Here is a 27,317-nt window from a genome sequence, read left to right on the forward strand (position 1 = left end):
CATTTATTAAATTTATATTTTTTGTATATACAGAAATTAATTTTCAATCAATGCTACCCATACTAATTATTACCAAAAGTCCCTTAGAATTTGTTGTCTAATGTCGTAAAAAAAACCTTAACAAATATTACTCAACAAAAACTCTTTTTAATATTAATTGGGAAAACCTTATCAGAATTTAGAAAAAAAAAGTTAATTTCAGAAAATGTATTAGGTGGGTAATTAGCAGTTGTGGATAGGTAAATATATTAGTAATGAGTTAACTATTTATCGTGGTTTTATTTTTAGAACATCAGATAGAAAATTGGAGATTTATAAATTGTATTGTTGATTGTATGAATAACAACACCAACAAAAAGTGAATCAAGTTTTTTCATAACAGAGAGTTTGTTGTTTATATATACTCCTTGTTCAATAAAAATGGAATAAGACAAAAATTTTATATTGATATAAAAATAAGTACGTTGATGAATTTTTACATATAAAAATGAAGATGAAATATTAAAACTCATCCTCACTTTATTATCATCCTGTTATAAATAATTATTTTTTTCTATATTTGAGAAAACAATTGGAATGCATGTGCAATACTCAATCGTGAAACCAATCGTTAGCATAGGTAGAATTAATCATATAATTAAATCAAAATAATTAAAATCAACACGAGCTTATTTGAAAAAATAATTAAAATTATTTACATTTTTTTCAAGAATTAAATATTTTTAATTAATTATCATATTTTTTTCTCTAAAAACTTGTTGGAACCTATATCAAGTTAGTTTAGTTTTTAGTTCAATTAGTTTGAAGATTTTGATTAGAAAAAAATGTCCATTTTTTAAGTGATAGAAAAAAGAAATAGTCCATACTCTAATTAAATAAAATAAAATAATTGTAATACATGAAAACTCCCCGTAAATATATAATGCAAATACATAGCCTGAATTAAAACTTGGTATGAACTTAAAAGAACAATTTGACTGTATCAATAAATAATAGTTTTACTAAGTGCCCTTTCTGATGAAAGAAAACGATGAGCACGTATATATTCACTATATCACATAATTTTCTATAGTTTAGGGTTTGCAAAATAATGTTCTGTGCAACCAATGATTTCATTGTGTTTTATAATTGCAATGATCCAAAACCTGACTACACCCTGTCAACAATATTGCGTGCATCCAAGTAACACAACATAAAAATTAAACAATGTTACATCACTATTACCTAAAAAATTACAATTACATGTTTCTTATTCATAATCACTCAATAAAATAGTTTGTCTCCACTTTATATAATATATAAATTAATCTCATCTTTACATCAACATGTGAGATATTTCATCTTTTGAAATGTATTTGATTGGTTAAAGAAAAATCTTTCATTATATTTTAATCAATAATCAAAGATGTTTAAGTGAAGAAAGCTCAAAATCCAAATATTTCTCGTATGAATAAATTAACAACTTCTTTTAACAATTTTTTGATAACAGACTATGTGTCACTATTTTATTGGTTCGTATATTTGAAACGAACCAATCACAAGTTACCACATAGGTTGTTGTAAAAAAACTGTCTAAAAAAGTTGTTAAAAAGATATGTTCCATAAATTAATTAGTAGAAAAATGTTTCACATGAACCTTTTGCTTTCTAACCTTTGCTAACAAAGGAAAAGACACCTAATCCTTGTTGTTTTGTACCATTTGTTTAGAATGTGTATCACAAGATTATCGTTTTATGTCAAATTAAACACAACATTAATTGTATAAGAGGGAAAACATCATAGGAAGAAGCAAAAAAATATTCTTGCACTAACGTAGAAACATTTTCAATCCTTTCTTAATCAATCTGGAACACTTCCTAGTTAAGCTTACTCCACAATGAACCATATACTTAAGCATGACAACAGCTTTATTAAATACAAAATAAAGTTAATTATGCTTTAGCATGTATTTATCACCTTTGTTTCTGCTAATTTTTCTTTTGACTGGGCCCATTTAAATTGAATAAGAAGCACCATATGATTAACCAAGTATATAAATCAAACTTAAAACAAAATTATGGAGAAAAAAACACAATAATTAATCAGTGTTCAAAAGAGGCATTGACTGCAAGATCTGTTCAAGAAAGAAAACATAAATAATTGTGATTTGTAGACCCTATCTATTGCTAAACAACAATGTGAAAAGCACAATACTCGTCTTTTTAGCTCAACAATTTTATTTAAATTGGAAAATTTTAACTCGATCGTTCATACCACATATATAATTAAAATCTGATTCACAAAGTAAAAAATAAATAAATAAATAAAGAAAAATATAAATACTTATGAATAGCATGCAAGCAGACTAAATCGAATACTATATTAAGTAGTTGAGTGAAAGGAGTCTTATTAATATTCTTCATCTTCATAACGTGTATTTATAATTAGAATATGATTCACAATGTAAAAAACAAATAAAGAAAGAAAATAAAAGTATAAATCCGTATGAATCGCATGGATGCAGACTAAATAAAATATGAAATCAAGTAGTCGAGTGAAAGGAGTCTTATTAATACTTTACATCTTCTTAAAAGTGATGTTAAGTAAATAATAATAAACAAAATTTTATTGGAAAATGTTTTTCTTGCATTATAAATCCCAGTCTATTGTTAGACGTTATTAGTTTCCTTACTAACTTGTGCAACATTGAATATTAAACTAAAATTTATTCTTTACAAGTTGCATTTGTTATTTTTATTTGAATCTCAAATCGTAATGTATAATTGGAGATGGTTTTATTTTTTAATATGTTTAATTTTTATAAATCTTACGGCTTGAATCAGCTTTCAAACTTTTGTATGAAAATAATGTTTTGATTTTGGCATTGTGTTCCTACAACTCTTTCCTTTTATTTTAAAAGACTTGTCTCTTTCAAGTTTATTTGAATTCAATATAATGAAATATTTAATAGTTCATTTAAATTATTTTACTTCTACTTTCATTTAATTTTTAAAATATTTGCATAACACACTAGAATTAACTTACTACTTATCCTTCTACACATAGTAATATATAAGGTATATAACGACTTATTCTTTTAAAAAAAATTATTTTTTAACACGTAATTCTTTTATATTCACTTGACATTACATTTTTTATTTTTTATCTTTTTTTTTATAAATTACAAAAATTTAGTCTTTTATGATCATTTTATCATTATTAATAATGTCAAATGAACGTAAATGTGCATCTCTCATCGTTATTCTTTCTTTTCTTAGCTTGATAACAAGTTAAATAGAATGATAACTTTATAATCACATTACACTAATCCATAAAAGAATTACATTGAACTGAAATCTGAAGCAATGCAGTCTGAGAATATGAAACAATTGCTTGAAAACCAGAATAATTTACCCAAAAGAAAATATGATGCATGCATGGGACCACAAAACCAAATCACTGAAACTGCCCTATGTGAATGTATTATGGAATGTATGCAATAAGCTTAAGCCTTCCAAACCAATCATTGCTCCATACAGTAGGGAATGTATAGCCCTAATAAGTTAAATTCGTCATATATTTCTCATCACATTGCAACATTTTTTGTCTTCTACACCATCTCTTTCACATCAAACTGTACAAGACCCTTATCCCTAATTAGGTATTAAGTTGTAGTACTTCCTTCATCGAAAACTTCCTCTCTTCTGAGATGATTATCAGTTTGGTACAATTTGTATCATGTGTTGTAACATCACACTGATTAATTCAATATATATATATATATATATATATATATATATATATATATATATATATATTGGTGAATACACCCTGTTAAGTTCGTAGAAGTGTGATGTGCTGTTACTTTAATATATAAAAGTTTAAAAACATCTAGAAGAATGGTGTGACATAAGAATCATTGTGAACAGAAAAGTAAACATGCATAATAATATCAACATGTTTTGAAAAACTGAAGTGATGAAGTAATAAACTATTACCTTTGAAGAATTCACATGACAGCACTTTGAACTTTCATAAACTCAAACGGCAGTTTCCATTTGTATATATAGTTTCTCATGCTAAGTCAAACCACTTATGTTAATATGTGTTTGAATTTAGTATAATGAAATGCAGAGTATCAGTAAATAGTTTTATAGTAGAAAAAAAAATCAGACTCTTGAAAAGTTTAGAGTGTACAACTTTATCTTTCCCATTTTCATTCTTTCTTGCCCTGATGTTTGGAAGAAGATGAAGGTAGAATATGGAAAGTAGAATTGAGTGGAATGTGGTTGAGGATGAGAAGACAGTGCCCAAGTTTTAATGTGCATATGGTAAGAAGAAAAGATTACATTTACACCCTCCCCACATAGGGTGCATAGGATAAGGACCTTAAGAATAGGGTATAGGGGTATTATAGGTATGAGAAAAAGTGGTATGGTGTCCAGTCTGTTTCCTTGACTATCCAGCCTACTGAATGAGATAACAAAGTCTCATTAAATAGAGATTCAAATGAAATTTAGTGATTTACGCAATTCAAGGAAATGGGAATTTGCAAAAACAAATGACTTTAGGCTTATTCGGTGTGTAGTCTGTTCTTTTGACCTTTTCAACCTTCTGTTTTTATTTTCTTACAAATATGCAGTATTCAATATCACACTGATTTCCTCTGTAATGTAAAAAACTAGCAGCGGTAATATTTAAAATTGAAGTTTGACTTATAACGTGAAAGAAGAAAAGAAAAAGAAACTGATATCAGAAAATTATGAAGTAATGTAAAATAAATTTACTCCAACGGTTACATCATGATTAGCAGTAATTTTGACATTCAGCATGTTACTACTGTTTGTAAAAAATGGGTATTTTTCTTCACCCTACTGTTTGTTTTTCGCTTTCCACACTTGTGTATTTAATGTCAAATAGTACCATTGAAGCATCTGTTTATCTGTCACCGTCTGAAGAAACCTTAGGAATAATAAAAACAATAAAAAAAGGGAGTGGAAATAGAAATTAGAAAGGGAAAGGTATACGCACAGAGAGAATGAGAGAGAGAGAGATGATGTGGGGGAGGGAAGAAATTTGAAGAAACAGCAAAGAAAGTTTCCAATTTGATGCTTATTTTTTACCATATGGCAATGTGAGTCCATGTCACTTGCCTATCACCTACCACTGATAATTCCATGCCTTGTTATTAACCCAACCACACCATTTCCCTCTTCTCACCAATTCATGTGCCTCTTGTGTTCTTCAATTCCCTCCGCAACTGCACAACACAGAAGGGTCGGTGCCGTGTCTTTACCTTCTCCTTTCTGTTTGTGTGAGGAGGGGGGAATGCTGCTGCTCTGACAAGGTCCACTTTTGAGATTGGAAACACAGACCCATTGGCACAGCTGAGGAATCCCACAAACCAAAATCATATTTTGACAATGGGGTTTGACTGGGCATGTGCCACCGGGTTCACATCCAAGAGGAGATTTTGACTGCATAAGAGATCTAGTGTTTAGGTGGATTCGGGGTCAGAAAAGAGGCTCCAGAAAAATCTCTGAAGGATTTTGGTTGTGAACAGTGTCTTCTCTTTAAATCTCTGCCAAGTTGCTGGAAGGTAACAACAAAGGGATGTTCTCAAATGGGTTGCTTTTGTGGTCATTGGTATTTTATTGGGTTCGATAATTTGAAGTTTTGTTGGCCTCATTTTTCATGTGTACAAATTGAATGAGGCTTTGGTCTTTTTTTCTAATTTGGTTATCAAGTTCTACTTAAAACCGATTTTATGCACTTGAGATTTGTAATGTCCAAAAGCCTTTGAGTCAACTTGTTGCAGATTTCTTTTACAGCTATGGTTGATCCTCGATTTGGTTTCTGGGATATGAAAGCTCAGTTTGTCATGTACAATTTAGTTTTCTTTCCGTTTGCACTTTTATTGGGGAACTGAGTTTCTTTCAACAAATGAATACCCTTTTCAATTTGTCTTTACACATGGAAGGATATCCAAAAAGTTAGTTTCCTTCTGGAATTTGGTATGACTGGATTTGAGATTCTCTTTCTCAAAATAGTTGTATGTATGCTGCGAGGAATCCAATGCAAGAGTTTGGTGTTGTCCCAGTAATTTTCCAATAATGTGCTTTGTTTTGTAACATGATTTGCTGTGTACGTTGAACTGATTTCTTTTACATAACATTGACTTCTGCAGATATATATTGGCAGCTGCGAATGGCATCTGATCTAAGTTCGGGGCTGTCCAAGGAAACGTCTGTATTTGGGTTGAAAGCATGGGAACTAATGGGGATACTGGTTGGGTTGTTCATTGTAATCATTCTTGTGGTGGTATCAATATGTCTTACTTCACGAAAGAAATCCAGAAGAGTCAATGGCATGCTTCCCCTTAGCCATATGCTATCTGTTTCAGATGAAATCAAGGAAATTAGAGTTGATCATGTTTCATCCAATAATCATCCTCAGAATGGAGCTTTTATGAGTCTGTATGACAGGTTTAGTGACAGAGACTCTGAAAAGGTTTTGATCCAACCAAAGAATGGGGAAAATAGCAGTCAATCGGGCTCATTCGTTCATCTTAAGAAAGATGATGGTGGCTCTCAATCAGGTGAAGAAAGTGGTGCCAAATCTGTTTCTACCTACAGGTCTTCTTCACATCCTATAACTGCACCATCTCCCTTGTCTGGTCTGCCTGAATTCTCTCACCTTGGATGGGGCCACTGGTTCACATTAAGGGACCTAGAACTTGCAACAAACAGGTTTTCCAAAGACAATGTGATTGGTGAAGGTGGATATGGAGTTGTTTATCAAGGCCAGTTAATTAATGGGAGCCCTGTGGCTGTTAAGAAGCTACTCAATAATCTGTAAGTTTTGACATTAAATTGTTTAAGCAGGTCACAGCTGTTGCATTTAATTTCAGCTTCAATCTAGTCTTTGATCTCTTGTTTTATTTTTTATTAGCATGTCTTCTTCGGGTTAGTTAATCTAATACTGTTGGTGCCCGTCATGCAGAGGACAAGCTGAAAAGGAATTTAGAGTGGAAGTTGAGGCTATTGGCCATGTGCGACACAAGAATTTGGTTAGACTTTTGGGGTATTGCATTGAAGGGACTCACAGGTAGCATATTGTTTTGTCATTTTATTTCTGTTATGTATTCAGATGCCACTTGTGTTTTATTCTATTTATTTTTGGAATCGGCAAAGATGAATTGTCATTTGTCAGCAATTGTGCATGCATGTATGTTTAACTGTTTGTGTCTGCTGTGATAACTGATTGGCCATTTGTTGAAACAGTTTTACACAATAATTTTTGTAGTATCTTGTAAATCTATTAACTGCAACAAATGATGTTGAGAATTTCCGTAGCATATAATTTATTAGTAAATAGTGTCCATTGTTTTATTTTATAGCTGCACTATTGGGTACTGTTTGTATGATTTCGATTATTGACCCATGGTGAATTCTATGTTTATTTCAGGTTGTTGGTTTATGAGTATGTTAACAATGGCAATTTAGAGCAATGGCTTCATGGAGCCATGAGGCAGTATGGTTTTCTTACTTGGGATGCTCGAATTAAAATTCTTCTTGGAACAGCTAAAGCGTATGCATGTTTAGCACTGTCTTAATTTTCTCCCCTTTTTTTATTTCCTTCTTAGGTTTTGGTGAGTTTCCTTTTATTGATTTATGATTCTATTGCAGGCTATCTTACTTGCACGAGGCAATTGAGCCAAAAGTTGTACATCGAGATATTAAATCAAGCAATATTCTAATTGATGATGATTTCAATGCCAAAATATCTGACTTTGGGCTTGCAAAGTTACTTGGTGCTGGAAAAAGTCATATCACAACTCGAGTAATGGGTACTTTTGGGTAAGTTCTCTTTCTAATGCCTTCATATTAGGGAATTCTTTATTGTTCAGAAGCACTTTTTCTTGGTATTTTTTCATTTTACAAGCCACTGACTATTGCTCTTTTTACTTTTTGCTAGTATATTTTATAGTGCAAAGTAAATAATTGTACACTTAATCTCTTTGGTTAAATTTTCTCAGCAATTTAACCAACCTTGAATATCACAGTGAGCACCAGATTAAATGGAATCAAGCATTTCATTTTACCTTGATATTTATGAAAAGATTGCAATGTTCTATAAAAATGACCGAATTGGCTTTTTTGACTGCTTTAGTTGGCTTACTGCATTCTTCTTTTTCGTGCTCCAATTGCATTTTTCAGATATGTGGCTCCGGAATATGCCAATTCTGGCTTACTAAATGAGAAGAGTGATGTTTATAGCTTTGGGGTGTTGCTCCTCGAAGCAATCACAGGAAGGGACCCAGTGGATTATAGCCGACCAGCAACTGAGGTGTGACACTTGTAAAAAATTTAAGAGATCAAGACTTTGATGTGCATGTTCTTATGTAGTCTTATTAGTGGATGATTTCTGATTGTCAAAGAGTTAAGGAACTTTTCACCAGTACATATCTTCACTTAAATTTAAAATGTGAAGGATATATACATTAGAAATTTTCATGGAGTAGTAACTTCATTTTTTTTTCATAACACTGTCTTATCATACTCAGGACTTATCAAACATCTCTCAACACTGTGTCTGATCGTTGGATGGTTATTGTAGGTAAATTTGGTTGACTGGCTCAAGATGATGGTTGGGAATAGGCGTGCAGAAGAGGTGGTAGACCCTAACATTGAGACCAGGCCTTCAACAAGTGCCCTTAAACGTGCCCTTTTGACTGCTTTGAGGTGTGTTGATCCAGATTCTGAGAAAAGACCAAAGATGAGTCAAGTTGTCCGCATGCTTGAATCAGAGGAATATCCCATACCCCGAGAGGTTTGATATCAGATCACAAGAACTTTCCAACTTTGTGTCACAGTTGTGTTTTTTTTTTACAAGAACATATTTCATCAGCCCTTAAACTCTTCTTGTTAAGAAACATGGTGTGTTTCTCTAATGAAGTGGATGATATTTCAGGATCGAAGACGCCGGAAGAGTCAAACAGGGAATATCGAGGTGGAGGCTCAGAGGGAGATTTCTGATACAGAGAAGAGTGACACTCCAGATTCAAAGTCCAATGGCAGAAGGAACCAAAAGAAGTAGAGCCATGAATCTTAAAGCTAAAGTGCCTATTCCATTATAAGGTACAGTGTTGAAGGGCAATTTTTTGCATTCTTTAGAGCTTCTGAGTTTGGATAACTGCCAGGTTTCACAGCAGAGACATGGCAAAGGAATGAGTTACTTTGGGATGGATTTTATACCTATTGTTGTTATAGCATAGATGTAGATGTTAGAATGTAGATTATTGTGTATTAATATGGGATTAAAAAGACCCCTTATACATTACACTAGTGTGTACAGCTCATTGCTATTCATACATTTCCCTTTGTCTTTTTATTTGTTTCACCTCTCATTAGGATCATAAGGAATTCATGTTTCCTTGTGTACAAGATTATCAGAAAATTTTACCAAAGCGTGAAAGACAAAAGATCTGGTTATTGTCTATAATCACAGTCAGCAACTTTCTTCATTATTATGGTAGCATGGTTATGGTAACCGATGGAATTGGAATTATGCTTATTTTTCGTTTTATGAATCAATACTGTGAAACAAGTCCGTTGATACAACCTTTTAGATGTATTATTAACTAATTCAATGAATCAGATTTAAAGATTATTAATTTATAATTACTGTTTATTTGTTAACTGAGTGTAAATAATTAAATTAATCTAATTGTCGACAAAAATATTATTCTCTCCAAACCTTGTTGTGGTTGCTTCTTTGTCTGCTGGTAGTTGGGGTTTTGTTTTCAAAGAACAAACCCTTGCCAACAAGAGTCTTTTTAAAATTAACCCTAATGGAATTTTACACATTAGTCGTTGATAGTTAAACCTAAATCATGTTGATAGTAAAACTTATTAAAACTAATTATGAATCTTTTCTTTTGAAATAATGATGCCACTTACCCCTTTAAAACATGATATGATGATAGAGTGCTCTAACAGAAAACATTTCACAAAAAGTTCAAAAGCATTGGTGAATAAGGCAAAATTATTCTTTTATTTTCAAATTTCAATATCAAATTTGTACTTTAAACCACAATTATTTTGGTTTAAGGTTAGAACTAGTCAACTAGTATTGTGGTTGATTGAAAACATACTTATAGAAATTATACTTGAAGAAATAAATATGATAATAAATAAAAAAAAGAAAATTTTTAAAGTAACAAAATTATCAACATCAATAATGATATCTATTGATTTTAATGTGAATAATGAATGACATTGGGAATCAATTAACAATGTCTAGATGGTAAAATAAGAGCCTTGGACGGTTATAAAATGCATAAGCTTTCTAAATTAGAAGATGTATTAAGACATCAAATTATTTTATTCATATGATTTATTTTAGAGTTATTTTAGAGTTTGGATAAGATTATACAAAATTTAAGAATCTTATTTTAATCTTTAAATGAATCAATAATCAATCTAAAACACAATCTTTTCATTCATAGACAACAATCAAATCACAAAAATAAAACACATCATATTCGATTTAAAATACTTCAAAATATTATATTTATGAATTTTTTTTACTGGTTGAATTTGTTTATTTCTTTTCAAAATTGATTTTTTTCACCTAAACAGTATACTTGAATTTAAAATTTATCATATAATTAATATGTCAAATATTTATATAGATAACTTTTTCTTTTAGATCAGAATTTGATAATTGAAGAACCGATTTTTGAACTTTGTTATTTTTACTATTTCTTTTTTCAATTTTTTCTCCTTTTTTTAAATAAAAATTCAATTCAAAATTCGATTATTAGATAATCTAATTCTGACTTATTTTTCAATCAGTTTCCTTCAAATCACAGTTTAAAATTCGATTATCCAAAAGCCAAATTCTGACCCAGAAAAAAAAAATACTATCTGTGTAAATATTTATTGCAGTATGCTATGTAGATAACGTTTTGCACATATATGCTATTTGGGTAAAAAATCAATTCATGTTTATATAACTAGAATGTACATTATAAACAAGTTAAAATATGATAATGGTGATATTTACTTTTAGAGGTCAGCTGAATGCCCACTACAAACATCATCCACAGCCAAAATGGCATTGATTCACACAAACTGAAATGCAAACATGTTGGCCTAATACGTGTTCAAATTTCTACAATTTAACCATTACCAGTGCCAAATTTTGATTTACACAAACAACTAAACTTGGAAAGGTGTTAGCCCTCTGATTTGAGTAATTAAGAGGATTGTTTTCCATTGCTGTATATATGCAGACGTAGCAGATAGATACCTTGCCATTCATGGAAAATAATCTTGTTTCAAATATCATTTTAGACTCCATTGGTATGAATGCCAGCCATAAAAGGCCAAACACTAACTCACTCAAGTGTCTCCATATTCTGCATTCAACACTGCTATTTAGTAACTTGATGTTCACTTCGTAACATACATCCTATTCTGCAATTGCATGCCCCATGAAAATAAACCAGTTTATGCACAGTAAAAGCAAATAGCATCTATAACAGGAGTACGAGTATAAAGGATTTTACACTGTTATCTAATAACAAACAAACAAACAGTTTATATATGATGTAATTAATGATTTTTATGATAATTATCATATTAATACCAACAACAATAAATTGCATACAAATTAAACTAATAAAAATTCCTTGAATATTCCGTTGCTCATTATTCATTAGAAAGACCTCACTCAGAAGCATGTATCAGTTCATGAATAATCATTCTTTGATCACGTTATTCTGCAACAGCATGTGATTTTCCTTTTCCTCTGGAGTCATGAATGCGATGGTAGGGAAGGACTTTCCTATTCCCACAGGGGTCTTAAAGAGTATCTTCTTCCCCTTAGGATCTTCAATGCTCATCTCAGATATTGGCACCCACAGCAGCATCTGCTTGCTCTTAATGCCTGTCATTTTCTTCATCCTAAACTTCTCCACATACCCAGTGACCTCAACTGCATAACTCACCCTGGTGTTGGTTCCCTCAAAGAAATGCTCATAAGGGGCCTTCTGTTTCATCCACACGAACCCAGTTTCTCTAACTCTGCCACACTCCACCAAGTCCTGCAGGGGAAGAACACCCTTTGGAAAACCCAACTCTTCTAAGAGCTCTATCGACTGACGATAACACTCTTCAGAACCATACACTATCTCTGCCCCTTCACGCTCCTTTACAACACCGGCCATCTCTAGAATTTTTCAAGCTAAAACAATGTGATGGTAATGGAAGAAGCCACAACTTACCATTATATAATAACAAATGATACAGAAAGTTGTCCTGTTTTGAATGCAGTGGTTCACCCGTTTGCTTCAGGTGGCTTTTTGTTGTTTACCTACATTAGCTTGGTTAGATTAAGGTTCGATTATAACTTATGCTATATTGTGTTAACATAGAAAAGATCAAACTTTAAGTGTTGATGAGAAACTAATGAAATAAGTAGTTGGATTTTGTTAGAGATAGGTGAAACTATGAATCAGTTTTCATGCCTGTCTTGTGGTGGTGGGGTTAGGTATGGACTTTCCAGTGTGAACAAAGTTAGAGTCTTCTAACATGCATTTTCAAGAATACCTGTTTTTCAACTAGGAGCATACGTTTCATGGTGAGAGTTTCAGTTTGAATAACTGAACATGGATAGATGATTATTATAATGTAGCTTGTTCAATTGAATGGAGAGATTTACGTTTTTTATTTATTATTTTTTTATATTCCTAATTTCTTTTAGATTTTTCAATCATCACCCCATCAACCAACCATGAATTATATTGTGGGACTCAATAGGCACCGCTTGACGACCTCGTGAATAAGAATATAAAGTAGCATTGAATTTAAGCAAGAATCACAAAAGTTTTATAATTTTTATATTCAAGTTGGATTCGCTTTTGTATTTAAGAAAGTTTTACTTTAAGATAAAACGGTTTTTGTTTAAATATTAACCAAATGTTTTCAATGATTATAGAGGTAATCCAAAAGATAAATTCCTTAATTAGGAGGTAAGAAACGAGTTAAAGAAACTTTAACATTCATTCTTTCCATAATTTTAATTAATTTAAAAATATGTAAAATCGAATGCCCTTAATCTTTTATAATTTTTTTATTTCATAGTTAATATAATCATGCTTAAATTATAAATAATGTTAAATGGAATGAAAGAATGGGAACCATTTGATAAAACCTTGCCTTTTTTGTTCGAGTATGATTTGATTTTAACATATAAGTACACAAATAGTTTAAATTTAAGAATATTTTTGCTCAATGGGATAAATAGGAAAACATTGTAAAAGTAAGTCTATGTCATATTAAATTTGCTGTCATACACCCTATTTAATATGAAACTTAATGACTTCGAAAAGGAAAAAATAAAGATGCTCTAGATTCCCATGAAAATTATAATTCAAGGAGACATCATGCGTTGTCCATGAAAAGTAATATATATTCACTTTTACATGGCTTGTAGAAAAGGAAACCGAACAACAAACAAAAATAAAACCTTCAAAAAGCCATAAACGGAACTATCTATGATAGGATCTTGTCACCTACATCACTATTTATATAGCATCATCGTTTAGTTGAGCCACAAATATAATAACACAAGTGGGACATTACTACTGTATGCCTCAAAACGAGTAATCACTGACACCTGTCACAAGGACAACTGGTCAACGCAATCTGCCATCTGAAAGAAGGAATGAATGATTCTGGAAATTACATGTTTGGTGATTCCTTTGCGTGAGTAGAACGAGTATTCAGTAGAGGCTGCAAAGCTTTCACTATAATGCTCATGTTTGGCCGAAACTCAGCTTCATACTGTACACACAGTGCAGCAACAGCAGCCATCTTTTGCAAAATATCAAAGCAACATTTTAGATGAAATGAAAATCCATTCACATATTTTTATATGGACAAAAAGTTGAGAGTGGCATATATTTCTTTCAAGCTTGTTCAGAATAGAATAAAAGGTTTGCAGCAAAATGTGCAAAAGCAAGTGTTTTGGAATATCACTGTTTGACCAGAAGACAACAGAGAATATAATCTAATTACCTTTGCAACTGACTTTGAAGGGAACTCTCCCTTTAGTCTAACATCAACACACTGCTTCACCTTATCTTCACTGAGCTTCGGTGTTGCCTGATAAAACAGAACGAACAAGAATCACAAAATGTGCAAAATCCAAATTTGAAAGGGGAAGAAAATACCACAGTAACATTAACAGAACACAAAAGTTACCCAGGTGACAAGGCTTTGCTGTCCTCGGGGCAGTGTGTGATCAACTGGTTTACGCCCGGTTAAGAGTTCTAGCAGTATAACTCCAAAGCTATAAACATCACTTTTTGAAGTGAGTTGTCCCGTCATTGCATATCTGCCATAAGAAAAGAACAAGCCCAATAAGTTCTAAAAAGCCACAATTTGAAAGCCACAGATCAGTTTTACGTTTTCTTAATTATGATTTTCATGTTCTTCTTATCTACTTTTATATCTTCTAACTAAAGCAGAAGTTATTTTATTTAACAGTATGTGAAGAAGAAAGCATGCACTCAAACAAGTAGATTAGGCTTCCGGGAATAACTTACTCAGGAGCATGATAACCAAAAGTCCCAAGAACACGGGTAGAATGAAGACGTGCAGCTGCATCAGGGGCTTGATTTGACAAATCAAAATCAGCAATCTTTGCAACGTCATCGTCAAAAAGAAGTATGTTACTAGACTTAATGTAACGATGGATTATGTGAATCTCTGCCTTTTCATGAAGATATTCAAGTCCCCTGGCTGCTCCAACAGCAATTTTAACTCTCTGAGCCCATGAGAGCACTTCACCAGGTTGTGAACCCTTGACACCTTTTCGTCCTATACACACCAGTTATCATTAATCGTTAACAAAAATGAAGACACTAATAGTGGGGGGAGGGGATATAAAGCAGCTTCAATGTCAAAGGCAAAAAAAAAAAAAAACTTGAACAGCTTTTCATGCTGTTTCATCCAATCAGTAAAAGTTACAACATTAGTAGGCAAACATGAGGATAAAAACGTGTGCTTGACAGTATAATTCTATTTTCATCAAGTCTCATTCAGAAGGATGGCATTGTTTTCAAAATTACAGTTCCTAAACAAGTTACGAGTTACTGGGTTTTATAAAAATCAGCCAGAATTAATTTAAAACTAAATTAATCAAAGTTTGATACTTTGAATATATCTGTATAACATGCAGAAAATAAGGGATGATACAGTACAAGATATAGCCTACCATGAAGAATATCATGAAGGGATCCTTTAGGAGCATACTCGTAGGAAAGGGCACGGAAAGGACCATCAACGCAATAGTTAACAAGCTCAACAACATTTTCATGCTTTAGCCTTGATACGATGGAGACCTACACAATTTGGGAGCCCAAAGTACTGAATAAAAACGTAGTCGCAGCTATGTAGAATGTGATGCAATGATGTCTTACAATCTGATTTTATCATTAGAAAATTTACGACAGCAATTGATCCAAACCTGAGAAAGAAATTCTTGCTCTGGCTGATTACTGGAATCTAACTTCTTGACTACCACTGCACGCCCAGTTTTCAATGTAGCTTGATATACTTTCCCATATGCACCCTCACCAATGAAAGATTTTGAGCCAAAACTATCTGTTAAAGACTTCAATTCGTCTACTGTAATGGAAGGGACAGCAATAGGTTGAAAATTTATCGGCCGAGGAGGAGGCACTGCATTATGTCTGCCATGATAACTGGCGTTCCCTGCATTGTACTAACCAAATTAAAGCCAAACAAAAGGGGTACTAAAATAAAAGCAGGTTTACTAAAGTGCAAACAGGAACAAATATACCATTAATACAATCACTTAAACTACACTGAATAAAGGATAAATGTAAAGTTAGGACAGGCTACTTTTGGAATATCCAAATTTAGAAAATGGCACAAAAATAAATATAACACTTGAAATGTCAATGAGAAGCAAGTTCAAACTGTTGTATGAGAGTGTGAACAGACAGTATACTCAAAGCATGAACCCTTGGATTTCAAATCATGACAACGAATCCATGACTTGTAGGAAATTCAATGAGACATAGAACTGTAAACAGAAATTTTAAAGAAGGAAAGAAAACTGGAAATAGCGGATTACCAGTAGGAGTGTTTTGCATGAAAGGTCCTCTGTCAGCAATTGCAACACTATCATTTCCGGTGCAGAAGCCAAAGCAACCCATGATCCTCTATTCTGGAGGTAAGTTTCAAATTGAACAGTTAAGTTACTGCAAGAAGTAACAATAAGACTACGCACATATTATCAACACCAACTCCCCCTAAGGATAAACAACACCAGACGTAAACAAAAGAAAAGAATCACCTACGCAAATGTTGTTAGGTAGTTCAAGGCACTATATTATATATGATGTCTTAAGGGTACTAGATAGCAGACATTTTTATTGCGCATACTTCTTGGAGAATTTTGAAGCTCTCTCATGGTGGAATCGCCTTTTCGGCTATTCTGATAAACTAAATTTTTTTTATCAAATATCATTTCCTTTTTGGACAGAAACTTAATGACCAAACATTCATTGTTCTAGCTAGGAACACAAACATAAATTGCAGCATTAAAACACTTCAGACAAAACAAGGAAATAGAATTTAGACATGAACCAATAAGCCATTTGAAAGTAAATCAGTAGCATCAAGATAAAATAAAATAAAATAGAAGAAAAATACTCAGTCTCTTCCAGAACCACAAAGGGATGACAAGAAAACTAGCCCCTCTCGACTTTAAAAGGTTATTTCTTTTCACATTGACATTTAAAAGATGCACACCATAAAGGAAACAAGTTCCTATTTAATCTGTTGATGCATGACAGAACAACAAATTACATCTAATTAGTCAAAATGCAAACAGGAGCACCGACAAACAAATCAAAATTCAGAAAATTCATTAGCCATCCACTCAAATCAAAACCAATAGCAGCAAATTATATCATACCCGATGAATAGATGCGGTGAAAACAAATTTCACTTTGACAAAACGGAAAGAAAGAAGAAGAAAACATTTCACCAAAAAATTACTGTTATAGTTGCATCCCATTATCCTCGAACTTGCGGAAGCAAAAAGAACAAAATTTCTTATTTCTACTATTTATATTTATATCTCTATACTATCAACACATTATTACCTGTAATTATAAACCCCAAAAAGATAACTGGCCAGACAAAAAAACAAACATGCAGAACTACCTTAAATATGTTCCCCCACCCTCAAAAAAACAATTAAGAATAATAATAATACTAACAACGACAACTACCGCAACAACTACTTTAAAGACAACTAACCCCACAAAGCGATAACCATGCGAAAAATCAAAGCGATTAAGAGAATTCTGGGTTTAATACACATACAGTCACCTCCTTCTTACATAGGGACTCTGCAATCTCATCGTTCAAGAAGAGACAGAGTTGAACCCAAAAAAAAAAAAAAAGACTTAAAAAATAAAACTTCCCAGTCTTGATGTTCGGGCATCAACATGATAAGAAAAGGGTAACCGGCAAAACGTGTAGAAAAAAGAAAAAAGAAACAGTGCATGAAGTAGTCAAAGAGAGGAAAACCCAGAAACAGGAATCGGCGCCATGAAAGAGAAGAATCCACCTTTCGGAATTCAAAGCAAAGACGGTTTGTGTGGTTGCCGCGTTTGTATTGTTTGGAGCGAAAAATGGATGAAGGAGAGGTTTGAAGGAAACGCAGAAGAAATGTTCTGTTTGTGCGAAGAGCAACCTTGACTTCACCGAGAGACGTCTTATGAACATCACCAAACGTTATTTATTTACATTTATTGTTAGTACTATAGCGTTTGCCAAGTCAATACTCAAAATCCCGTTTCCAAAACCGCGGATATTTTCCTTTTATTTTATGCCCACTTTTCCATTATTTTTTTCCCTTACTCCCGTCCTCCGTTAAAATTAGTCAAGTCAATTAAATAAAGCACCTTTGTTTAAATTTGTTTCATTAAATAATTACTGATTCTTTTAGGTTTTTTTATGGTAAGTGTTCCAGATATTCATAAACAGCAAAGAATCATCATAAAAGTAATTAAAATGAGAAACTATTTGAATATCCTTTCATAAAATCAATTACTTGAAGAAAATAATTTTACTTACTGGTACATTGCTTTTTTTTCTTTTAAAAACTAACATTGTGCGGTGTCGAGTTCTAACACACAAGTTCTAATTAAAACAAATTTTAAAAACATTTTAACAAAGTTCAATACTTCAAAAATAATTGTTACGGTTACTCTTACTTAAACTTAAACTCTGTCAGATAAGACACAAGAAAAATAAAACGAAAGAAGAGAAAAAAATTCATTTAAAAATATAAAAATAAAAAAAAAATTATTTCTTCGCACTAGCCAAAATTAAAATAAACTGCGTATATTTTTTTGAAAAAAGAAAATTTAATTTAGTTATAATATAGTGCAACGATTTTTTTTCAATTGAAAAGAAAAATTGGCATTAGACTCTTCCATAATCCTTCTAAATCAGTACACTGTACCGAAATAAGCAAAGCTTTATGATTCTGCCACGTGGCGTACATGCAGAATCTGCTGCTGTTACTGAATACAGGAAGGATTGATTAAATCTGCTACTGATATTTTAATAATGAGAATGATACTGGGAAAATATCTTTTTATAATATTTTAATATTATTTACGTATTATTTGTTATTGATTTATGTTAATTTTATAATAATTATTATTATTGATTATAGAATAATTTTAAATTACTCACAAAATGACTCATTAAAATATTCTTAAAAGAATTTTGTGAAAGCATTATTATCTTTTAATAATATAATCATAAATAGTTAACTAAAATATTATATATCAACAAAATAAATAAAAATATAATAGAAATTGAATGTTTGTTAAATTTGGGTGAAGTTGATGATTATTCGAAAAGCAGTTAACACGAAGTAATGGTTTACAGCAAAAAGGATAAAGAAAGGTGGCATGGTGAGAAGTTTTCCAAACTTTGGCTGGAATTGCACTTGTGATGTTGGATTTGGCTGTCTTCTAGATTTACATGTGGTTGGCATCTTTGTTCAAGATTCCATCTACTTTTTCGGTTTTTTCTAATGAATTAATTTATTTTTAATAGGTGTTGTTTAAAAAGAATTACGAAAGAGTTAAGTGGTAATATGTAGCATGTATATTGTTTGGAAGAAGTTTTAAAGAATCATGCACCAGAGTTCTCACAATCGTAATAAAATTGTATACATGATGATGATTTTTTTTTTCACATTCAAGTCAATTCTATTCGATATAATTTAGTTAAAAATGTAATTAAGTTAAATATTAATGAATTAGAAGAAATTATACTAGACATGGACGATTTCAAATAAAACTTTTGTCTAAGGCACAACTCGTGCAAACTACTAATAACTTCAATAAATGTTATATTTTACTTGAAATCATGTTTATTTATAACAACTTCAGTATAAATTATTGTAAACTTTAATAATTTAAGTCTTAATTGGTTTTAAATTGAATTTGTGACCTCTTTAACGAATTTAATATAATAGGTTTTGAATTAAAGTTAATAGATTTTGAATTAAAGTCATTGTTTCATTCCAAAAGATAATTGGTGTAATTTAATTTTTTATTAAAAGTATTATTATTAATATTATAAAATATGAAATTATTAATATTTTTTTTTGAGCAATATCTTTTTAAATAATATTTTGTGAATATCTTTTAAAAAAATAATTGTAAAAAATGGATAGATATTTTTATGAAAAATGTTTCACAATAAAAATTACAAGTATTTTTTGTAAAAAAAAATTTAAGAAAATTTGGAAAAGAATCAGCAGATAATAATAATTATTATTTGCAAATAATTTTATACAAATACTTTTTGAAAAAATAATTCATGAATACCTTTTATGAAAAGTATTTTATAATAAAATTTGCAAATAGCTTTTATAGACAAATTTTTAAAATTTGATTTTTCTAATAATATATAATAATATAACATGTAAAATAACTAGCATACGAAATAAGAAATAATAAAGAATTAAAAGAATAATTAATCGCATGATTTTACATATAAGTAATAAAAATAGTTTTAATTATACAATAGGATAACGATTTTAATTTATAACTAAATTCCAGATGTTGCTAGAAGATATTACAACTTTAGTTTAAAACTATATTACTTTTGAAGTCGTTTAGTTTAAAATTATTATACTAAAATCGTTAATTTATGTATGAATTCAACTCAAAATTCAATTATACTAAAATCTATATAAATAAATACGACTTTAGTTAAAATACAAATCTCACTCACTAAATTGTGATTGACTATCACAAATTATCTTATACCAAAAACTTTAACTGAAATAGCTCGTTCCTAACATAATTTCTTCTTATTAATTAGCATTTAATATAATTAAAAATTTAATGAAATTACGTGAAAATGAACTTAAAATTGTACATAAGTCATTATCACTTCTACAACTTTATCATGATGATTAAAACTCGTGCATTCTCTGACAAATTTTTTCAAACAATATCATCATTTTCATAATATTTTTTTAAAGAGACTCGTATGCATAATTTTTAAAATAAATTAAACGCGTAATAAAAAAACTACTTTTTCTCATTGTTTCTCCCAAAATTAACACTAAGCTAAGATTATTACGACATTTGCGGACATAACTTTTTATAAAGGTAAAGGTCAATTTCAAACTCAGCAATGCGCAGTGTCATTTTGAATTGGTCTTTTTTGAAATTGTTTCTTCTGAGAAACTTCCCATCGTATGCTTTTGACTAAAAATATTCATCTCTGATGGCTTTTAATTATTTAAATTACGATTACCGATTTAAATAACCATTTCATTAAAAATTTGTAAAAAAGTCAAATTGAAAGGGAATATCTTTCATACCAGTCAAACTTTCAGAGATTAATCTCATCTTCAACGGAAACACTCTTTAATAATGGAAAAAAATAATTATAAATGGTAACTAATTTCTCAATCTAGTTTGTCTCAAACTAATTATATACTGTATTTTCCTTTCAATTGGAGAAGACCAAAGTGCAACAAACGATAAAGAGATGCATAAAATGGTATTTATAATTTATAAATAAATATACAATTGGAGTTGGAAATTTTCATCTACTCGCGTGCCCATATTCATCAGTTTCACAAGTTTGAAATGTATTTTTCACTAAAAATATATTTTAAATTGTATATTTAAAGTATAATTTTTAATTTCAGATTTTACAATTTAAAATATATATATATATATATATATATATATATATATATATATATATATATATATATATATATGAAATTGCAAGGGTAAGCTTAGGTAATTTAATTCAATACAATCAACATCATTTTTAATCATAATCAATCAATCATACATTTTATTCAACATCAAACATATATATATATTCACGCATACAGTAGCTCATCCAAACTCTCATAACTAAAGACTGTCCGGACTGTATGATCCATGTATCTACAGGCGTTCTTGCACCCGGGTGATGTAGTAACTGGGATACCCTCAACAGCTGCCACCCGAGGTTAGCCCTTATCAGCCCAAGTACTATATAGGACTAGTGCCTCCTGCCATTCCCACGCATGAACTACCCTCCTCTACTTGAGGATGAGCAATCACGGAATATCAGGATGAACAGCCATCAGTAGCTTATCCATGGTCATACTACACTACTTCTCATATTTTCATCATGGAGACGTTCCTCCTTGGAACGCTCATATACAATCCAATAAAATCTATCCACACCATCATTCACACATTATTATCCATCATCATATTCAGATTTCCATTCTGTGTTCCACTCTCTTAATTTAACTCAAAGTTTCTCATTTATTAGACCAATATAATTGCATTACAGTACGCTGCTATCACGTTTCTGAACAAAAGAAACGCACCAGTATTCATTCACAGTCATTGAGACAATTGAATAATTTAGCTGAATTTGAGTCTAAGAGATCCGAATAATACTTATGAAAAATTCTAAGTATAAAGACTTGAGGTTGAATGAAAAGGACCATCACAGTTTAACGGGATTCAAATAAATAATTAGAGCTTTGATAAATTCGGAACGAGTACTGCCAGTCAAAGACCGAACATTAATTAACAATTTGGACGAACGCCATATGTGTTCGCTCTCGAAGCAAGAAAAGACGAGCGTTCAATTACAAAACCGAACGCTGCTCAGGACGAACGCCAGGTTAATGACCGAGCACCAAATAGAACGAACGCGCCTGGGAACGAATGCGCATTTGAATGAACGTTCGGTATCAGACCGAACGCTAACCCGGACGAACGCTCAATCTAAGATTGAGTGTTCATTTGGACGAACGCTCAGTATAATACTAAGTGTTGCTTAGGACGAACGCTGGTAAACAAAACCGAGCGTCCTAACTATACTTCACTTTATTTTAAATTTTTGGACACGCTAGGCTAAGCCGAACGCTCACGCCTAACTCTTGACAACTAATAACGCTCGTTCCAGATCAGGGTCCTTTCCAAATGAAAGAATCCTTATTCTAAGTGATGTTCCAAGGAAACCGAACGGTATAAGACCGTTCGATAACGAGCGCACCTGATCAATCAGAGAAGATGAAAATTCCAGATTTTTCAACCCGATAATTCCACAGTTTTTCCTAACTTATAATTTATTTCCACCATAAATCTTAGACATTACAGAATTCATTTTATAATCTCATCTCATACAAAATCTTCCATTTTCCAGTTCACAGATATCATCATCAACATACATTCGAATCATTTTCATTCCAACCATACAGAAATTCAATCCTGTTCAAAATCACACATCTCATTCTCTGCATACAGTTCAACCAGTAACATCATAAACATACAGTTCAAAGCATTTACAGTCATATACCACCAGTACAACATACTCGTACATGCATACTCCAAACTTCATACATATCATACAATTCAAACATCCAGTACTACCATACTCATTTATGCACACTCAAACATAGATTCTGTCATGCAGTTCAGACATTCCAGCACATTACATTGCTTTCATACAATCAAACCAGTATTAAATTAAATCCCTAAAGCTTCCCTTACCTGATATGACAGTGCACTTCAAAATGCTAGAGTTTCACTTGTTCTCTCACGGCTTCTATCCAGAAATTCTCTCAACCACTTTCCACTAAATCTAATACACCAAAATTATAACAGATCAGATTTCTAATCATGCATGCAACCAGAATTTTGGTCCGCATGAACTAAATGAACAATTATGCAGAATGAGAACTTACCAGTTCGGTTCTCAATTCTGTTCATATTACAATATCTAAAATACATTTTCAAATTCTACTGTCTTTTCAACTCAGACAAGTTGAACTATTCTAACGCTTATTGAGATGCAAGAATAAAATGTGAGGATATATGGAAAGAATAATATAAAAGGCTAATTGGGTGATTTTATTTGGTTGTCCTTTTTATTTCCGCATTCTTATTTTTTAGTTTAAGTTTTATAATTATTTATACTATTTAGAAAAAATCAACAACCTTATTGTACATATCAGTTTATTATGTGACCCCAAAAGAGAAACTCTATATTATTAGTGTATAAAATATTATATATGTTGAGTATGTTTAAAACAGTAATACAAAAATAAAGAAAAAAAAATGGATCCAAAAGGAATTTTCACAACATAATGTTAAGACACACTTCTACCATGTCTTTTAAGATTTTTAACTTTGGAAGGATTTTTAAAAGTCGAATTTAGTGCTAGAAATCTTCCATCGATTAAAAATACAACTAATTTATAATATATATATATATATATAAAAATAAATATGAGTGTAAACATTATCATGTGAAATTAAGTTAAATTTAAAGTTTATTTATTAACATGATATAAAAATTATGATTAGAGTCTATCCTAATAATGTTTATTGAGCATATTGGTTGTTTGTAATCATCCAACCTTACAAGTTATTAGGTTGTGTAATATAAAATTAATTTAACTTTTGAATAATTTTTTAAAGTTATTTCTTACTTAAGAATTACACAGTTTACAATTTAGAAAATACTTTTTTTTCTTAAAAGTGATTTTTAGGTTACACTGGAAATAAATAAAGAAATATTAGACTGCGTGATTTAAAAGTAAAAATCACTTTCCAAAAAATTGAACGAAAGTCATTTTTTAATTTTGAATTACTTAATATAAAAATACTTTATTTTTAAAAAATACTTTTAGATTGTACGTCAAAACACAATATATATAAATATATATATATATATATATATATATATATATATATATATATAATTGTATAATTTAAAAGTGATAATTGACACTATTATTGTAACACAACTTACAGAGCATGTTTCACCGGTTAGGCTATCGAAAAACAAATGCATTTTGGTGATATGAGTAGCAAAATCAATTCTTTTAAGCTATCCTTCAACTGTATAGTTCCGTACCTATACAGTCTCTAGATCCCTCCCCTGGAAACCTGCCAGCAGCCGCTCTTTGATTGGGTGTCACATGCCCGAGTGTCATATGCTCGTTTTTCACTGTGCTTTGTCCTCACTCGCACACTTTTCGGGAAAACTTCCCAGAATGTCACACATCCCTAAATTACTCCAGGCTAAGCACGTTTATCCATGAAGTTCTTATGGGTTAGACTATCGAAAAACAAATGCATTTTGGTGATATGAGTAGCCAAATCAATTCCTTTAAGTTATCATTCAACTAGATAGTCTCATACCTATATAGTCTCTAGATCCCTCTCATTCCGGTATATGTTCGATTCTTCCATGTGTCCCTCCCACTGGAAGCCTGTCAGGAGCCGCTTTTTGTTTATGCTTCTTGCACTTCGTCAGTGCCGGGGTGTCACAATTATTGTTTTTATTTTAATTTTTTATATTTTATTGATATTTTTATTATTATTTTTACACAATTAAAGCTTTTTATTTAATAAATTGAGAAATATAAATATTTAGTTTTTATTTGTCAAAGTACAGATAAATAAAATAACTTAAAATTAAAAAATATTTCTAACAAAATCAGTTGTTAAATAATTTGATTACTTTGATTATAAAAATAAGTACAAAATTATGATCAATTCAATTCTAGCAAATTTATTCAAGTTCTATAGAAAAATGGCTTGAGAGAATTAGAAAAACACATCTTTGAAACATAGACTAATTTTAAGATTGCTACGATAGAAATATTATTTATTGTTTTTTTAGTGTTCAGAATATTTAGGAGTAATCATAATTTATAAAATTAAACATGTAAAAGAATTAATTATTCATAATATCATAATTTTTAACTTAATGTAAACTTATATAAAAATTGTTGATATAAAAATTGTTGAGATATTAGGATATTTAGACTTGTTGTTAAGATATTAAATTTATTTTATATGATAAGAATGTTTGAATAAAAAATAAATATTTTTCATTACTTCAATTAAAATTATTTTATTTCTATAATTTTAAAATTATTTTATAATTAAAAGTAATATTTTCATTACTTTGTTAATAGCTTTAATTAATAAATAAACATAACTTTTTAACAACATAAATTTATGTGAAAAACAACATTTAAATTTATGTATTTTATTACTTTACTATTTGATATATTTATCAATTTTATAATAAAATGTTAAAAGGTTAAAAGTAACTTCCAAAACTGAGAGATGTTAAGAAAAAAATAATTTACAAATTATCATTTGACTTTCAGATCATATAATTTGAAAGTCTTTACTTTCGAATTAATACCATTCGAATGTTACTTTTATATTACACAATCTAAAAATCTTTTTTAGTTTTGGAAATGACTTTCAAATCAATTGGAAAAGAATTAAAATGGAATTTTTTTTATGTAAGATGGAGGAAAGAAATTATGGAAATTTCTTCCCTCTTTTTAGGGTAGTTTGTTATTAGTTTTATATTTTAGGAATCATACTCAAAGACAACAATTAGAGAAATCTATGGATTGTTTTTTAATATGAAGATATAAAAGTCATGTTTCAACTCTTGATATTCTTCAAAATTCATGTTTGATTTGTTGGCAAAGTCACTTTTAGAGGCTGAGATGAAAAGAGAAACAATTTTCAGGTACATAAGACTGTGAGAAATGGTAGTGGCACAATCATGCAAAGAAATATTAAAAAGTATGGATAGGGATTGTTTATCATTACTTTATAAATTCCAAAAGAAGAAGAAGAAAAGAACAAATAAAAAAGGTTTTAGGGTGATTGGCCAAAAGGAATATATTATCTGTCCATGCATCAACTATTGTTTCTGAGATTTACCTTTTTTTCTCTTCTAAATATCTTGGTTTTAGATATTTAAAAAAATATTCTTAACATTTTTTAAAATGTTGCAAAAAAAAAAACAACTCTTTAGATATATTGATAACGTTTATTTTAAATATCTTCAAGAAAAAAAAATTTAAGGTGATATATTAACTTTTTAGAGTTTCTCTCAATATTGTGTAATTTGTATAAATTTTAAAAAATAATCTAAAGAGTGAAAATTTTAGTTACTGTATTTTTCTTACATAAAAATGTATTTTTTGTTATATTCTTCCTATTTTAATTTCAAAAACATGAGAAAAAAGAAGCATCTAAAATGGCATCACATGAATCTTCTGGAAATTTTGAATAGCTGAAGTTAAACACAATTTTATAGTGTTGTCGAACTTGAAATTGTTTTGAGTAGCTTTATTTTCTTGGCATTCATAATAAGCTGAAAGGTTAACTAAACAAAGTTATTACAATTTTATTTTCCTCCCTGCGTCTTCTCTTGTACCATCTAAATATGGAAAATTTCAAAATTCTCATTCATTTTTTTTTTCTTTCCCTATTTCTTATTAACCTAATAAAAAAGAATAGGAAGTGTAGGACAAATCTTAGGTCCACATCGGAAAAAGCCAATATCCTCCACACCGAGCACATGAGTTGCCACTCATATGGCATCAGGGACCACATCATAGTACAACGAATTTATAAATTTAATTGTACTTTTCATATCTCAACAATATTATTGTTTATATTTTTATATACTTTAATAAAATAATTAAATTCTTCAAGTATTATAATTTCATTATTTTTTTCTTTTTTAATCTTTTATTAAATATTTAATAAATTTTTTATCACAGTAAAGGATAACTATAAATATTTCTTTTAGCGTGTGTATATATATATTGTCATGTTACTCAAATAATATAGATTTAAATCCTCGGATGGTCCTCGTCTTTGTATGAGAATCTCAGTTAGG

General features: G+C 30.4%; 3 protein-coding genes across 4 annotated transcripts; 1 reads left to right on the forward strand and 2 right to left on the reverse strand.

Moving 5' to 3' along the window:
- Positions 1-4,999: 4,999 nt before the first annotated feature.
- Positions 5,000-9,508, forward strand: LOC124838256 (putative receptor-like protein kinase At5g18500). Its single transcript, XM_047313813.2, has 8 exons — positions 5,000-5,578; positions 6,167-6,833; positions 6,982-7,086; positions 7,447-7,569; positions 7,668-7,838; positions 8,199-8,328; positions 8,599-8,811; positions 8,953-9,508. Exons 2-8 carry the CDS (start codon positions 6,187-6,189, stop codon positions 9,076-9,078), a joined length of 1,515 nt encoding a protein of 504 aa, XP_047169769.1. The 5' UTR covers positions 5,000-5,578; positions 6,167-6,186; the 3' UTR covers positions 9,079-9,508.
- A 1,977-nt stretch (positions 9,509-11,485) lies between these two features.
- Positions 11,486-12,650, reverse strand: LOC124838249 (DUF538 family protein (Protein of unknown function, DUF538)). Its single transcript, XM_047313802.2, has one exon. It carries the CDS (start codon positions 12,212-12,214, stop codon positions 11,747-11,749), a length of 468 nt encoding a protein of 155 aa, XP_047169758.1. The 5' UTR covers positions 12,215-12,650; the 3' UTR covers positions 11,486-11,746.
- Positions 12,651-13,378: 728 nt separating this feature from the next.
- LOC124838247 (Protein kinase superfamily protein) lies at positions 13,379-17,818 on the reverse strand. 2 transcript variants are annotated; one of them, XM_088105390.1, is made up of 8 exons: positions 17,659-17,818; positions 16,153-16,245; positions 15,520-15,767; positions 15,268-15,394; positions 14,597-14,870; positions 14,253-14,385; positions 14,067-14,153; positions 13,379-13,862 (listed from the first exon to the last, which is right to left on the reverse strand). In XM_088105390.1, the coding sequence occupies exons 2-8, from the start codon at positions 16,232-16,234 to the stop codon at positions 13,731-13,733; spliced, it is 1,083 nt and encodes a 360-aa protein (XP_087961516.1). In that variant the 5' UTR covers positions 16,235-16,245; positions 17,659-17,818; the 3' UTR covers positions 13,379-13,730. The 2 variants fall into 2 exon arrangements, with proteins under 2 accessions (XP_087961516.1, XP_087961517.1); XM_088105391.1 differs by having other exon boundaries at positions 16,153-16,240; positions 17,659-17,816.
- Positions 17,819-27,317: the final 9,499 nt, after the last annotated feature.

The sequence above is a fragment of the Vigna umbellata genome, chromosome 1, assembly GCF_029865625.1.
Source record: "Vigna umbellata cultivar VRB3 chromosome 1, Vumbellata_1.0, whole genome shotgun sequence".
Taxonomy (NCBI): domain Eukaryota; kingdom Viridiplantae; phylum Streptophyta; class Magnoliopsida; order Fabales; family Fabaceae; genus Vigna; species Vigna umbellata.